General features: G+C 31.3%; 3 protein-coding genes and 1 pseudogene across 4 annotated transcripts in view; all 4 read left to right on the top strand.

The window, feature by feature from the left end:
• Positions 1 to 13,892, top strand: part of LOC126672022 (truncated transcription factor CAULIFLOWER A-like) — a 43,222-nt gene extending 29,330 nt beyond the window's left edge. The window contains exon 9 of the mRNA XM_056105302.1: positions 13,883 to 13,892. The gene's annotated coding sequence lies outside the window, so the exon portion shown is untranslated. The remainder of the gene's footprint in view (positions 1 to 13,882) is intronic.
• Positions 7,768 to 9,310, top strand: LOC126672019 (flavonol 3-sulfotransferase-like). 2 transcript variants are annotated; one of them, XM_050365901.2, is made up of 2 exons: positions 7,768 to 8,013; positions 8,116 to 9,310. In XM_050365901.2, exons 1-2 carry the CDS (start codon positions 7,866 to 7,868, stop codon positions 8,841 to 8,843), a joined length of 876 nt encoding a protein of 291 aa, XP_050221858.1. In that variant the 5' UTR covers positions 7,768 to 7,865; the 3' UTR covers positions 8,844 to 9,310. The 2 variants fall into 2 exon arrangements, with proteins under 2 accessions (XP_050221858.1, XP_050221856.1); XM_050365899.2 differs by having other exon boundaries at positions 7,777 to 9,310.
• On the top strand, positions 11,197 to 12,835 carry LOC126672017 (flavonol 3-sulfotransferase-like). Its single transcript, XM_050365898.2, has one exon. The coding sequence runs from the start codon at positions 11,462 to 11,464 to the stop codon at positions 12,440 to 12,442; it is 981 nt and encodes a 326-aa protein (XP_050221855.1). The 5' UTR covers positions 11,197 to 11,461; the 3' UTR covers positions 12,443 to 12,835.
• A 505-nt stretch (positions 13,893 to 14,397) lies between the features above and the next one.
• On the top strand, positions 14,398 to 15,583 carry LOC130015198 (flavonol 3-sulfotransferase-like; annotated as a pseudogene).
• The last annotated feature ends 1,745 nt before the right edge of the window (positions 15,584 to 17,328 follow it).

Raw genomic sequence — 17,328 nt, 5'->3', positions numbered from 1 at the left:
TTTGGTGATTAAGCCTTTAAAATATCTAAATTACGATTTACTTAAAAAATTAAAATCCTCAAAATCTCACTCATTATCTCTCAAGGATTACGCCTCCAGGATATTATTCATTGTTTATTTTCTTTGTTCTAATTTTTTTTGATCTTTTTTACTAAAAAGACCATATAAATAAAATTGTAAAAGTATAGGAACTTAAATATTGATTTGATACACAAAAAGAAAAAAGAAAAAAGGTGCATATATGATTCGAAGTGCAAATGACTCTGACATTTTCTTTTCTCATAATTTTAACACCCGACTTAACGGGTGTTTAAACACCCGTTAGTTTTGATGGCATGTAATTAAAAAAAAAACATACAGAGGTGACATAACAATAAACAAATGGCTAAAGTAGCTTATATAACCCTTATGTTTTGCTATGAGTCCACTTTGACCCTTAACTTTTTAAAAAATGCAAATATGACTAACGTTTTCTTTTTTTAAAAAAAAATTAACATCGGAATTAACGGGTGTTTAGTTTAACTAGCTATAGAGTAATGAAGGTTCATAAAAGAAGTGTGTGATTTAGTGCTTTTTTTCGCTTTTAATTTATAAATCATTTCAGTTTATATTCTCTCTCACTTGGAAAGGTATATAGTTTCTATAGATAGGTAGTATAATTAATTCTAATGTTATAATAATAATAACAAGCTAAAATATAAATATAAATATTACTCTTTCTAGTTCATAATATTTTTTGATAAAATGTTTTTGATTCATGAAATTTATCACTTTATAATATTATGAGAATAATTAATATATTTTAATTGGTTTAGATTAGAAATATTAAATATAGACACCTATTTTTCGTACAAGTAAAAAGTGATAAGGGACTGAAGTGTCCAACGATGATTTCCAGAGAAATTTGTCCATATAACGAGCTATCGATTTTTTTGTTGGAATCTAAGCAGGCGTAATCGATGCATAGCTGCGAGATTCAAGGATTAAAACATAATTAATTGTAAATAACCTATAAAAATTCAAAGAAATTGTAGTTTAAATCTAGAAATTAGACTAATTGTAATATCTTAGAAATTATGTTCCAATTTTCAAGTTTGACGGGCAGAAATTGGCCGTATCCAAACCCATAGGGCTTTATAAATGAGACCTTTTCAGCACTTTTAGACACTAAAACTAACTTTTAAGCATACTTTACTTATCCAGCAAGCGTTAATACATGAATTAATTAATTAAATAGAAGTTTTTCCTAATCCAAACACTAAAAGGACATATAAATTCACACACTTTTAGAAAGCTAATGCAAAACAAATTCTAACTAACCCTAAATGTCCTTCACCCTAATAAATAGTACTATTAGACAGCTTAGCAAAAGGTTGGATATCTCCAGATAGAAAATCATACCCGAAAAAATCAAACCCTAACTCTAGAAATCAAGTGTTGGCCGAACACCTCAAACACACACACAAACTGTACTCAATTTCAGTCCTAAAACAAAGCTATATATATGCTTTAACCTGTCAAATTCAAAGCTATCAGCACGATTCAAAACTGGATTCCACATCTACTTCGCCACTAAACGAGCCAAGGACTCGAAATGGTACTTTTGAGGACCCTATTATTTATTCATCACTTTTATATCATAACTATCAAATTACTGTGTTTAGAACGCATGCTAACTTGAATTTTGTTGCTTTGTCATTGATTATTGTTTTGCTACAACTGCTGCTTTTTAATGATTTGTCATAAATTGTCATAAAATTTGCTAAGGAAGCATGTTTTTATGTCCGCCATAATATTTTTAATCTATTCAATACGAACTGTTAAATTCCAGTACTTATGGATCATGTTAGAATCAAACTGCGTCTTTTTACGTTCTTGGCATGCCTGCAGTCTTTCTTTCAAAATTGCTTAGAAAATAATAATTTAGGGTTTTTAATAACCGTTTAATCATCATATATTAATTCCATTATATTCTGATGTATTTTCCTCTGCGTTTGATGTATTTTTTAGCATGTTTCGCATGAAAAATGAGTAAAAACGACGAATTGTTGTCCTTGCTACGAACTAGCGCACCCGTTAGCCACACCGGCGCCTCCGCCGCCCTAAATCGGCGCGGTGCCCTTACTCTCCCTGACTCCCATAACCATTCCCAGATTATTCCATACCCGATTCAGTTTTTTATGTTACCGGGCTCGTTTGAGCTCGGAATTGGGATATGTTTGGGCCCACTTTTATGATTTTCTATGTATTTTTATATTCTCTACTGTAATGTGTCAATGCCTAGCTTATTTGGGTCTCGAAGTCCAAAATTGTAATCCGCTAAGCGAATCGGGCCTTGAAGCCCGCAACCAATGAGTCTAGACGCTTCAAGGAAGGATTCCGGGCTCACCCGAACTCAGAATCAACTCTGGTTCAAACCAGTAAAGCCGTAACAATGAGACAAACATCTTTTGTGTTCGGCTTGAGAACCAATACTAACCACATCAACAGTCAAAATGCAGCGAGCGTCAGTCGCTCAAGTTGACGAGGTTTAAAAGTATTTCTAACCTTAAGTACATGTATATCCAACTACGTAGTGTGTATGATAATACTGTTTATCAATTTACAAAAGCATGCAGAATCCAATATTAACAGGCAAAGGACTAACCATGTTAAATTAGTGATGAAATAAACAAATATACAAAGGAAAATGAAGGAACCACAAATCCAACATCGACCATGAAAGAAGGAAAAATCAAGGCACGCCATAAACACTATAAAAAGGCCACAAACCCATAAGTCCAGGACAAGAATCCGAATGAACAAACAACTCATACGATAAACCATTAATTTGTCTTATTATAAAACACTAAAACTGATATTCGGGTTCCGATACTCAAGACCCCAGATCCCTTTCTTAAAGTCAGATCCCGAGTCACAATCCACATCCGACGTCCGGATCCATCATTTGGCGCCGTCTGTGGGAAACTACTAGAACAAATTTTCACTGATCAGATTCGACGATGGCGGATGTTAGCAAATACACGGCGGGACAAACGGCCAAGGAGAAAGGTACCTTACCCGGCGGATCAGGAGTATCGGAAGAAGACAGTCCTCTGACCCCATAGCTCCAGGGGCAATTGGAAGATCTGGAATCTTTTTTCAGAGTTTCGGAAGTCCGACACCCACTCCTGAAGACGGGTCTAATCAGGACTTCCAGAAAGCCATGGACCACACGATGGATGACGATGAGGCGTTACAGAGAAGAATTGGCCACTATGGTCGAAGAAGCGACCGAATCAATTAGATCACAGACATCCAATAAGTCGATGAACCGATTTCGCACTCGTTCGCCGTCTCTTCTTTTGGAATCGGGGTTGAATTCCGGGTATAATGGTAAAATAAATGGAGTTTCTAGGGAATAGAATGAAGAATTTTGGCAGTGAGAATGGGAATAAGGTTATGGTTGTGGCGGACCCAAGCCTTGAAGCTAAGGGAGCACTTGAATGGGCCATGTCTCATACTGCTCAGAGCCAAGATTCACTCCTTCTGCTTTATGTTAATAAGCGATCCAAAAAAGGTCAGTTTTGGTCTTATTGTGCTAATTAAAGATATAGTTAAGGCTCTTAATTAGCTAATTAGGACTTATTTTCGGTTTTGAATACAGGAAATGAGAGCAATTTGAAGGTTAATTTAAGGGCTTATGAGCTTCTTCACTCCATGAAAAATGTTTGTGAAAACAAAAAGCCTGGCGTAAGTAATTTTCTTAGTCATAATAAGTCAAGCAGGCATCATCTCATTCTATACTCAAATAATTAGTTATTAGAAAGATACAAGAAGATTATGAGATTATCAAATAGAATTATAATGTTTCTGTGGGTAAAATTAGCAACATGATATTTACGGACGGCTTTAAAAATGTCACTAATTTGTCAATAAATATAATCAACGACGATCTTTTGAAATTTAGCAACATATTTGTCAGTCGGTGATTCTATGTTTTCTAGTAGTGGTTCATACCACTTAAACTATATTTGTAAGAACTGGCTGGTTAATTGTAATATAATTTAAGGACGATCTAATAAAAGTTGGTTTGCATTCAGTTTAAATCCAACAAATTCGAAGCAATTAAACTTGGAGGTTATTTGATCACTACCAAACGACATAAGAAGTTTTGGCTTTTGGCTTAAAATATTAATTTTTCTTCATATATTTCAAATGGAAACCTGAAAAGTGTATGCAAATGTTATGTTCTGTTTCAAATTGGAGATTGTTAAAAAAAAAAAATCTGACTAAAGAAGGAAAATTAATGGTTGAACAAAACTGTTTTTACCATATTATGAGTAGTTTTTTTTAATAGATATTATTATATATAAAATTATTATTTTTATATTAAAATTCAATTCTATGACAATCTTTAATAGCTGTCTAATTTTATTTTCCATTTTTTAATTTTTTCACAATTATATCACCGTCAAAACTACCATTTTTATTTTGTTAATCAGTTGTAACTTTTTACGGTTATATCAATTATTTGCAACATTCTTGTCATATCACATCGTTGTTTGGTTCACTTTAGTTCCATATTGCCAGATTTTCGAAAGGTGATATAATTGTAAAAAAAAATGTTGAAAAATAGTAAATAAAATTGACAATTTTAAAGGTTATAATAAAACTACCATTTAGTGTAAAAATTGTATAATTTTATGTATAATTAACCCTTTTTTATTGAGAATATATTGTATTAAAAATATAGTTAAGAGACAATAAGGAAAAACACTTCATTTTTAAAATAAAAGCGATTTTTACCTCAATAAGGAATAGAAAAAATACCTTATCTTTTTAGCACTTTTATTTTTTACTCTAAGGTCTTCTATTATTAGGACTAAGGTACAAAAATAACCCTAATGTATAAGCCGCATCTCATGTAGGCACCTCATGTATTTTGAATCTCAAAAGTGACTCCAACGTCTTGAAAAAATATAAAAAATGACCCTTCCGTCAATATTTATGTTAAATGCCGTATAAATTTGTGTTCAATGCCGTCCATTTTTTGTGTATTTTTGATATTTTTTCACAACGTTAGGATTATATTTGAGATTCGAAATACATGAGGTACCAACAAGAGACACAGGGTATACATCAGGGTCATTTTTGCATCTTTTTCCTTTTTAATATAATAATATTATTTTTTATTATTTTTTACTATGTATTTTATTTTTACTCTAACATGTGTATCTTTTTTTTTTCTCAGATTTTTTTTTTCTTCTCTCTTTCTCTCTCTCTCTCTCTCTCCATTTTCTTCTTTCTTTTTATTTATTTTTCTTCTTCTTTGTCACTTTACCGCCGTTCCTTCAACGCTCCACCATCAATCCGCCGTCACCCCGCCTTCGGTTCATCTTTTTCCCGCCGTCAATTCGCCGTTCTTCCATATTTAATTTTAGCAATATTGTTCTTAACTCGTGGTGATTATTACGATTAATAGTATCTCTCAGATTTGAAAACATTGTTCTTAAATTATTTCAGTTTAAAATATAAAAATTTGCATTAAAAACGATTTTATGTTGAAAAAAATAATTTTATGCAGAAAACAGCGCCTGACTATCATATCAGTATCACTATGACGTTATCATATCAGTATCATAATACTACAGAGAAAAATGATTCTCTGTCAAGAAAAGTGTTTGATTATCATTTCGGTATCATTAACGTTAGTATGCCTGTATGATAATTATCGTATTAATATCATAATATTATATGATTATGATAATAGTGTGATACAATTATGATAATAGTATGGTACAGTTATGATATGATAAATTTTATGATAATAATATGATACCGTTTGATAATAATATGATAAAGTTATGATATAATGTTATTATATTGTAATGATAAAGTACGTTATGATGATGTTATGATAATATACTGTTATGATAAAGTACGTCATGATAATATTATGATAATATTTTATGATACTGTTATGATAAAGTATATTATGATAATGTTTATAAAAATATATTATAATAATAGTACGATAATGTTGAAGATAACAATATGATAAAATACAAAAAATAATTTTTACGAAAAAATTATGATACCGAGATGATAATGCCACTGACAATTATATTATAACAGAGTAATCATAATTATTTTAATATTCAGAGTAAAAATATAAATCTGAAAAAAAATATGATGTATTTTTCCTAACTTTTTTTTATTAAGGTAAAAAGTGTAAATATTTTTATTTTTTTAAGTAAATATGTAAATTTTCCTATAATTAAGTATTAAGGAAATCAAATGACTACGAATAACAAATTACAAATTACAAATTAAATCCTATAACTAATATACCTTGAACTGCAATGAATAACTAAACAAAAATCTAAGGATATAATTCAGACGGTGCAACTAAACTGAAAAAATCATCTATTTCGAATTTTCCTTATACATTTACAATTTTTTATTTTCCTTATTCATATACATGCACGCCGAACAATTCAAAACTTCTAACAAAAAATTTACATTTGCAAACTAATTAAAAAAGCCAAGAAACAAGAAGAGAACTCCTAAAATACACACCAATAATTAAAAAATATAAAATAAAAATATAGATAAAAAATGATACATATATACAGGTAAACTACGATTCAATATCTCAAATCTGTTGCTACACGTTGATTTAATTCGTTTAGATTTTGTTAATTAACGGATCACTAGCTCGTCAACTTAAAGGATCTCTCTAAAATTATCATTGAACGCACCAATCTCTTATCACATAAATGAGTCTACAATTTGCTCTCTTTAACGAAAATTGATAAAATGAGTCAATTTATATTAATCTAAAAATATATATATTTTTTTGAAATATCACATTATAAGATTATTTGATCTAAAATTAATTATTTGATTTAAAATAATAATAAAAAGAATTTCTATCCACACTATTATGAGTACAGCTGTTAATGAACCAAGCTGCTCACGAATATCTAGGTGTTCGGTTTGGTAATAGTTCAGTTCGTGTTCGTTCGTATCCTAAACAAACTGAGCTCGCCCTTGAATTTATGTTCATTTATTTAAACGAACCGAACATAATGATAGTGTTGCATGCAGTTCATTTATGCTCACGGAATACTCATATATGAGCTCGTTTAATTGTTCAACAATGAGCTTATTTATAAACTCGATTAGAATTCATGAATCGGCTCGTATATGAGCTCGACAAATAGCTCGCGAATGGCGTCGATAAATTTTTTGAGAATCGAATATGAACACTATAAATTTTAGGGTTAAATGCAAATTCATACACTAACTTTGACCTAATTTGCAATTACAACATAAACTTTTGAACTTGGCAACGTCGGTAACCAACTTTCATTTTTGGCAAATTGGTACACCAATCAATCATAAAACGACAAATGGCGGTTTATTACAATGTCCACGTTAGTGTTTTGTGAGTTTGGTGTATCAATTTGCCAAAAGTGTAAAGTTGGTTACTGACATTGTCAAGTTTCAAAGTTTATGTTGTAATTGCAAATTAGGTCAAAGTTGGTGTATGAATTTGCATTTAACCCTAAATTTTAAACTACTCGAACATGACATCTCGTTTAAATCTCGAAACCAACATGAACCGTATATGAATGAGGTGTTCCTGTAACGAACCGAACATAAATACCTCAAAGTTCGTCTCTATTAAATTTATTTACAGCCTTGTTCATAAGATAAGAGTTTTCCAAATGTAGACCACATATGCAATATCGTTAATTATTTCTATTAATTCTTCATGTCTTATATCAAATAACCATCGGTTTTTATAGTGCTAGAGAAGAACAATATTTCTCATAATACTTAAAACATTTCCTTTTGGCACTTCCATAGGTAAACAAATGGACAGTGTCTATGAAAAAAGAAAAATAGAAGAATACGAAGAAGAAAAGAAGAGCCTCCACAGTGATGATGTCAAAAAATACACAGACATCATCTCAACACTTCCCAAAAGAAACTGTTGGGAAACAACTATTTATCAGTACAAAGGTTTCTGGTACCCTCATGGTTATGTTCTTGGCATGTTGTTATCTCAACACAATTTCAAGCCTCAACCTAATGACATCATCTTATGTTCTTTTCCTAAATCAGGCACAACTTGGCTTAAAGCTCTAGCTTCCGCCATTGTCACTCGCTCCGATCTAAGCACGTTTCCACACGACTGTGTTCCGTTCATCGAAGTTGACGAAATCTCGAGTCCAAGAATTCCGCTTGTTGCTAGCCACAGTAGTTATTCTTCTTTACCACCATCAATTGCCGGTTCAGGCTGTAAAATTGTTTACATTTGTAGGGATCCAAAGGATGTGTTTGTATCCTTTTGGTATTTCCTTAAAAAATTTACTTATGTTAATCCTGAGAATTATCCTTCTCTAGAACAAGGGTTTGAGTTATTCTGTCAAGGAGTTATTTCTGCCGGGCCGTTTTGGGAACATGTTTTAGAGTATTGGAAAGCGAGTTTAGAATTTCCGGACCGAGTGTTGTTTTTGGTGTACGAAGATATGAAGAAAGATACGGTTTCTGTTGTTAAAAAGCTGGCTGAGTTCATGAGATACCCTTTTAGCATGGAGGAAGAGAGACAAGGTTTAGTGCAAAAAATTGTAAAATCTTGTAGTTTTGAAGCTTTGAGTAATTTGGATGTGACTAAAAATGGTGAGCAATGGTCAAATTCTGAGTTTGCTATCCCTAAAAGTTCTTTCTTTAGGAAAGCTGAAGTTGGGGATTGGAAGAATCATCTTACACCAGAGATGGCAGACCGTTTGGATCAGATTACTCAGGAAAAACTAAGTGCCTCAGGTTTCAATTTTTTCGCACATAAATAATCTCTTGGTTGGTGAAATCATTTCACTTTTAAGGTTGTGTGTAGTTCGATTTCCACGTTGAATTTGTTTATTTTCTAATGTTGTATTTGGTTAGAGTCTAGGATGAAATTCAATATACTTTAAGCTTGTATTTGTTTCGAACTTAGAATTTATTTTAAACGTTAATTGCAAATTTATACACGAATTTTACCCTAATTTGCAATTATAATATAAACTTTGAAACTTGACAATGTTAGTAACTAACTTTATACTTTTGGCAAATCGATACACCAAACACGAAAAAAACTAACGTGGACATTGTAATGTACCGCCATGTGTCGTTGCATGATTGGTCGGTGTATCAATTTGCCAAAAAAATGAAAGTTGTTTACTGACATTGCCAAATTTCAAAATTTATGTTGTAATTACAAATTAGGATAAAATTCGTGTATGCATTTGCAATTAACTCTTATTTTAAGGTTGTAAGTGCATCTTCAACTCTTGTCACCTAATTTAAATTAGGTGACAAGGGTTTTTTAAGTAGTCAACTAATGTAAATTGAGTGATGGAGCCGGTGTTATTGTAGCACAATGATAATAGCCACACATTCTAATTATAAATGGTCTAGTGTTTGAATCTCACTCTTTCTTTTCTAACTATAAAAAAAAGATAGGTGATGGAAATTTTCCCTCTTTCCTCAATATAGGTGATTCACTATTTGGAGTCACCTATTTACTATTCGTTATTTTATTATTTGACTAAAATATAAATAAATACTTGTAGTTTATTCTTCATTTAATTCAACACATTTATAATTAAAAATCTAAATATATATAAATATATATAAATATTATTTATTTATAATAGGCCAAATACCTTTAAAAACTCGACCTTATAACCCATTTTTATCCTACCCTAACGTTGAGAACTTGTCAATTTTATCCTATTCACATTTTATCGTTTTAAGTGTATACTGAAATATAAAAATTGACATTTTCTTATTTGAAAAAAAACTCAAAAACGTTCTCCATGTATAGCATATATTAATTGCACATGTTTAAAATTTATTTAGATTTAGTTAAATTAATTAAGAAATTAAATTAGTTTTAATTTGATTATGGTTTTAAACATGGTTAATTGAATAATTTCATCATTTAAGTAAAAAATTGACAAAAATTAAAAAATTGGGGTACAATTGATACAATAAAATGTGAAATAGGGCATTGAAAAGTTTTCAACGTTAGGATAGAATCGAAAAGGGGTTAAAAGATCGGGATTTTTTTAACGCATTAGGCCTTTATAATATTATAATAAATTTACACATAAAAATATTACAAATATTATAATTATTTACTTTTCATAAATTATTAAAATTAACATAATCTGTATTAATTTAAAGAAATTAATGTAATTTTGTTAAGTAATTTTAATAAAAATAAAGTTTTAAATAATATAAATATTTATAATATAGATTATCTAATAATTTTAATTTAATAAAATATAATTAGTGTTATATATATATATATATATATATATATATATATATATATATATATATTAATTGAATTAATATGTAAAATTCAATTATCCAACCAAATCAAACATAAATCAAATATAAGCCACCAATCCATCCAATTAAATTGAACAACTCAACTGGAAACCACCACCCATCGCCGCCACCTTTTTCCGGCCACCGCCACCCATCTATCGCCGCCTCCATTGTCAAAAAACATATCCAACCAAAAATTAAAACAACCTAATAATTTCTTATGAATTATTGTAATTTCATTTTTTTATATATTATTGTAATTTTGTTTGTTATTTGTTTACACTTTTTTATAGCGGTATTATAGGATATTAAACTCTCTGGGTCACTCAAGTCTCAGGAAATTTCAAAAAGGTCACTAAAGTCAATTTTCTTACAAAATGGTCACTGAACTATACTTTTTATTACAAAAGGGTTCACTCATATAAAATTACGTAAAAACCTAACATTTTTGCTTACGTGCCAAGCCAAAATTACAAAAAGGAACATAATTCAGTGACCTTTTTGTAATAAAATGAATAATCCAATGATTTTTTTATATCTCGCAAAAGTTTTAGTGTTCTTTTCGTAACAATAGAAATATTTTTGTAATTAAAGGTATAATTCAGTAACCATTTTTTAAGAAAATTGACTTTAGTGACCTTATTGAAATTTCCTGACACTTGAGTGAACCAGGGAGTTTAATATCCCAATATTATAATCATGTCATTATTTTAATAACGTATTATAATGTGATTGACTTAATCCATGAATAACGTGATATCTTAAGTCTCTCTAATAATTTTTCCACATACAAACTATTGAACATCTTTTTTTCTATGAACCGAAAGAGATGCGTTAAACATATGTATTATTGTGTATAATTTCCTCTACGACTTTTTAGTTGAACCAGCAGGACCGGAGCCCATACTAAGGATAAGATAAGATTTTTACAAATGTAGACAACATATGCATTATGGCTTCTTGTTCATAATTCATGTTCTGTTTTTCTTATGACATCATCTTAAATCACCTTTGATGTCTTTTATCAGACCAGCATTTGGATCTCATAGCAACTGAAGCATTTCCTTTTGCCACTTCCTAAGCGAAACCAATGGACTGTGTTTCTGATAATAGAAAAACACAAGAACAACAAGAAGATAAAGAACCTATTAATCTCAAAAACTACTTAAATTTCATTTCGACACTTCGGAAAAGAAATGGTTGGGAAATGACTTTTTATCAGTACAAGGGTTTCTGGTACCCACACGATTGTGTTCTTCGCATGTTGTTAGCTGAAGAGAGTTTCAAGCCTCGACCTAATGACATCGTCTTGTGTTCTTTCCCTAAATCAGGTACAACTTGGCTTAAAGCTCTAGCTTTCGCCATCCTCACTCGCTCCGATCACTTCACAGGCATCAATACATTTCCACACGACACGGTTCCCTTCATTGAAATTGACGGAATTCCCAGTCCAAGAACTCCACTTGTTGCGACCCACAGTAATTACTCTTCTTTACCATCATCCATCGCGGATTCAGGTTGTAAAATTGTTTACATATGTAGGGATCCAAAGGATGTGCTTGTATCTTTCTGGCATTTTTTTAAAAAATTTGCATATGTTAATCCTGAAACTTACCCTAGTCTAGAACAAGGGTTTGAGTTATTCTGCGAAGGAGTTATTACTGCTGGACCGTATTGGGAACATGTTTTAGAGTATTGGAAAGCGAGTTTAGAATTTCCGGACAGAGTGTTGTTTTTGGTGTACGAAGAAATGAAGAAGGATATTGTTTCTGTTGTTAAAAAGCTGGCTGAGTTTATGGGCTACCCTTTTAGCATGGAGGAAGAGGGACAGGATTTGGTGCAAAAGATTGTAGATTCTTGTAGTTTTGAAGGTTTGAGTAATTTGGATATCACTAAAAATGGAGTGCAATGGTCAAATTATGAGTTTGCTGTTCCTAAAAGTTTCTTCTTCAGAAAAGGTGAAGTTGGGGATTGGAAGAATCATCTTACACAAGAGATGGCGGACCGTTTGGATCAAAGAACTCGCGATAAACTAAGTGCCGCTGGTTTCAATTTTTTCGCGCATCAGTAATCCCTCTGCTTCAATCCTAGCGTGGAATAATTTCACTTATTATAAGATTGTGTTCGGAGACATATCTGGTGCATTCTTCCTCTCAAGTGTTCAATAATAAAATGAAAACTGATGGATGGAAGGGTTTGTTCAGATGAAATTTGGTTAATGTGATTCGGGTTCGCCTAGCAGGGCCATAGAGATAATACAGTTCCTGAGTATTAGTTTTAAAATAACTGTGATTCAGATGAAAAGTATTTAGCTTTAAGAAGTATTGTTGGTAAATTACATATTTAGTGGGAAGATTTTGCATGTTCTGTTTCATTAATGTCATCCTTTGTTTGTTTCAGTTTAGCTGTTTGTTTTCTTCATAATTTTACCGAAGACAAAGAAGTAAGTCAACAATAGATATGACTCATGAAACTGCTTAGGTGGTTTTTTTTTTTTTTTTTATAATTGGGGGAGGTTGAGTGTTGGGTTAAATATTTTTTAGGTCACCGAATTATAAAATGTTACAAAATATAACTTTTTTATAAATCGGCTACCGAACTATAAAAAGTTACAAAATGGTTATTGGAGTATTACTTTTTTATAAATGGGTTACCATCTTGATGACATGGACAAGAAAATATGTATAGTAAGATAATCTTTTTGTAAACAAAACAACAATTCAGTAATCATTTTGTAAAAATAACTATAGTTCGATAACCATTTTGTAATTTTTTATAGTCCGATAACCTTTTTGTAATAATGCAATAGTCCGGTAATTATTTTGTAATTTTTTATAATTCAGTAACCGTTTTGTAAAAACATTATAGTTCAGTGACCTAAAAAATATTTAATCTGGGAGTGCTTGTGGGAGAAATAGAACTCACAGCCTTACTAGTTTACTGGCCAGCGCTTATACTATTTGAGTTACAGTTCGTTGGTTAGGTTGTTTGTTCCTAATGGTTGGTGCTGAAAGTTAGAAGCTAATGACCAATTTTCGGTTAAATCTTGTTTTTTTAAGAAATTACATATATGTACTATATATGTAGTATATACAAATTAAAAAATTATATACGGATTATAAATATATTATATGCGTATTATATACCAAACAAAAAAAATTAAAAAATTTAGAATTTTATATAAAAATCATATTTTTATAAATATTTTAAAAAAAATCTATTTTTGTAATTATTTTTTATATTTCTGTTGACAAAATGCATACATTATCTTTATAAATATTTTTATTTTTTCCAGTATTTGTATAAAAACCTCTTTTTCTGATAATTGAAAAAGGAGAAGCGTTTGTGAGAGAATTTAAACCTATGACCTAACAGTTTGATGCCCATCACTTATACTATTTAAAATATAACTCATCTGTATATTAAGTTATTTTAGAAATTAAATAAATCTTTTTAAATTCGATAGTAATTAATAAAAGATGCAAATATTTGGATTTAAAAAATAAACTCAAAAGCTCGGTTATAATTGCAAAAACAACTTTCACATTTGATAAAATTATAAAATGTAAAAAGATTAATCACAATTGATAAAAAAAATATAATAATTTAAATTTCAAAAATAATTTGGGACTGTCGAGACTGCAATTTTTGTTCCAAGGACAATTGCATACATCGCTGTAAGCAATAGATTATACAGCTAGGTATTGCATACATTGACAGGATGGGGGTGATTAATAAATCCAAATCTTGTTTCTTTCTTTGGATAAATATTACAAGGGTTTCTGGTACCCACACTAGTAGTTTATGGTAAAGAAACAAGATAAAGAGATTTAGTGGAGATCTTTTATCCAAAAAAAAATATTTGCCAAAAACTAAAAATCAATTTATGTTATTTTAATAATTATTTAATCCAATCATGTACACCACATCTGCATTATCACAAATTATTTATCTATTAATAATTAAAGTCTTTTATTACATCACTTTTGGTTTTCATAAGCCTATATATGGAGAAATTAGAAAATTATATTTTGTAAAGCATTTCCTTTTGCCTATTCCTTAGCTAAAATCAATGGACAGTCATGTCCTCAAAAACTACTCAAACATCATCTCAACCCTTCCTCAAACAAACTGTTGGGAGACAACTTTGTATCAGTACAAGGGTTTCTGGTACGCGTACGGTTATGTTCTTGGAAAAATGATAGCCGAAGAGACTTTCAAGCCTCAGCCTAATGAGGTCATCTTATGTTCGTTTCCTAAATCCGGCACGACTTGGCTTAAAGCGCTAGCTTTCGCCATTGTCACCCGCTCTGATCACTTCACAAACTGCCTTACTTTTCCACACGACTGTGTTCCGTTCATCGAAGTTGACAAAATTCCCAGTCCAAGAATTCCACTTGTTGCTAGCCACAGTAACTATTCTTCTTTACTGCCATCCATTGCAGATTCAGATTGTAAAATTGTTTACATATGTAGGGATCCGAAGGATGTGTTCGTATGGATTTGGTACTTCCTTAAGAAATTCAAATATGTTAATCCTGAAACTTATCCTTCTCTAGAGCAAGGGCTTGAGTTATTCTGCGAAGGAGTTATTACTGCTGGACCGTATTGGGATCATGTTTTAGAGTACTGGAAAGCGAGTTTAGAATCTCCGGAAAGAGTGATGTTTTTGGTGTATGAAGAAATGAAAAAGGATATTGTTGCTGTTGTTAAAAAGCTGGCTGAGTTTATGGGCTATCCTTTTAGTATGGAGGAAGAGGGACAGGATTTGGTGCAAAAAATTATAAATTCTTGTATGAGTAATTTGAATGATACTAAAAAAAGGTGAGCAATGGTCAAATTCTCAGTTTGCTATTCCGAAAAGTTCTTTCTTTAGAAAAGGCGAAGTTGGGGATTGGAAAAATCATCTTACGGAGGAGATGGCGAACCGTTTGGATCAAATAACTCGAGAGAAATTAGGTGCCTCCGGTTTCACTTTTTTCCCTCGTCAATAATCCCCTCATTTAAGTCTAGAATTGATAGGTACTTTAATTTTGGTTCAATTCTAGTGTGAAATCGTTTCATTTAAAGGTTGTGTCTGGTTCAATTTCAAAGTTGAATTCGTTTAATTTGTAAGGTTGTATTTTTTTCAAAGTCTATGATGAAATCCATTTTACTTTAAGGTTGTATTTGGTTCAATTCTAATGTAAACTTGATTTCATTTCCAGGTGAATTATTGTCTTTGATAGCATAAATTGATAATGTAACAGGGAAAATAATTGCAAAACTTTAGAAAACTCAACGGATCAATCCCAACCAATGCAAGTTCAAAAAGTCGAGTCTAATAAAAAGACACGTTTACTTCCCAGCTAAAGATAACGCGGAACATAGTAGAAGTCACTCAAAAAACCCGCAGAATATAACGAAACTCATAACCGGTTTAAGAATAATTAAACAAATAAAAAGTCGCATAATATATGATAGGAGTAGAAATACTCCTATTTTCTAGGTACTTTCAGGTCTTTTTATTGCGTATTTGACGTTGAAATCATGTTAGTTTTGGTTCTTATTGTTAAGTCCAAGACGTAAATGGATGGTTTTGGAGCTTATTGGAGTGATTGTGGACTTACAAGGGAGCCGGGAAGCGTTTGGAGCAAAAATCGGAGAATTTCTGGCATAAATCGTGCGGTGCACGTCGTGCTCCTATAGTGCACGTTGAGAGCACTTCAACTCCAATGTCCAGAACTTTTGAAGAGAGAATGCACGTCGTTGAGCACGACGTGCTTGGAAGAATTGGAACCGCACGACGTGCAGTTTGGCTGTGCACGTCATGCGGTTGGATTTTATAGAGGGCACGACGTGCCCTTGATCCTTGCACGTCGTGCACCTCTCGTTGAAGTGAGGCTGGAAAGACGTTTTTAGCCTCTAAAAGTGGATTTCGACAAATAAAAGACCTGGATATTGTGGGAATTTCATAGAGTTAGAAGATTACAAGAAGACTTAGTATAAATACCCTTCTAAAACATTATATTAGGGTTCGCGACTTTGAATTTTGAGATTAGACTATAAATTATTACAGTTTTTAGTATTGGTTCTTCATTATTATCGCTGGATTTTCCTTAGTCATTATTAGTTTTACTTCGAACAAGGTATGATTGATATTAATTTCATATTCAGTATTTTATTTAATCGCAGAATGAATTCTTTACTTATTGCTTTTAGTTATTTCATTATTATGTCTAGCTAAACCCTTCGTTGGAGATTATTAATCTTAATTATGTCTATTTAATTGAATTGGATTTATGAGTTTTTGTTCTTAATGGGTTTTAATTATTGTGCTTAACGCTTGGCCTAAATTGATCACTTAGTCTATGCTATTTGTTTTAGTTTTAACTTGAGAGAGTAAAATTGGAATAAAACAATATAATTAAGAACGCAGGAGTTAATTGTGCGAGAGTGAATTAACGAGTGCGGGTTCTTTGAATTTGCTTAACAACCATTAAATTGATTTATACATAGGTTAATCATTGTGCGAAAGTGAATAATTAACCTAGTATTAGTGAGTTTAATGCTTTTGCCTGTAATTGCTCGAGAGAGAATTTTAGGTGCTTTAGATTAGTTCGAACCTCATCAGAACAATACAATCCATAACCCGAATCAAGTAAACAGCATAACGAAGATTAATAATCCCTACTTTTTCCATTATTGTTAAAACACCATTTGAATTACAGCTTTAGTTTACTTTAAATTACAATTGTTAATTTCTGTCTTTTAATTACAAAACAAACAAAAATTATATGTCCGACTATTCGATTCGAGTCTTTTAACTTGTTGTCTTTAGAGCTTTCTCTGTGGGTACGATATCCGGACTTCACAGTCTGTATTACAAGTTGGCTACGTACGCTTGCGTATTTTTACCAACAATATACCATGAGTAGCTCAAATAATATCAACGATAGATAGCAAATTATTAAATCG

The sequence above is a fragment of the Mercurialis annua genome, linkage group LG3, assembly GCF_937616625.2.
Source record: "Mercurialis annua linkage group LG3, ddMerAnnu1.2, whole genome shotgun sequence".
NCBI classification, from domain to species: Eukaryota; Viridiplantae; Streptophyta; class Magnoliopsida; order Malpighiales; family Euphorbiaceae; genus Mercurialis; species Mercurialis annua.
The sequence above is the reverse complement of the archived record's forward strand: the minus strand, read 5'-3'. Positions and strand labels throughout refer to the sequence as shown.

Excerpts from the sequence above, each read along its gene's own strand:
- LOC126672019 (XM_050365899.2), top strand. The coding sequence starts at position 7,866 with ATGGACAGTGTCTATGAAAAAAGAAAAATAGAAGAATACGAAGAAGAA.
- LOC126672017 (XM_050365898.2), top strand. The coding sequence starts at position 11,462 with ATGGACTGTGTTTCTGATAATAGAAAAACACAAGAACAACAAGAAGAT.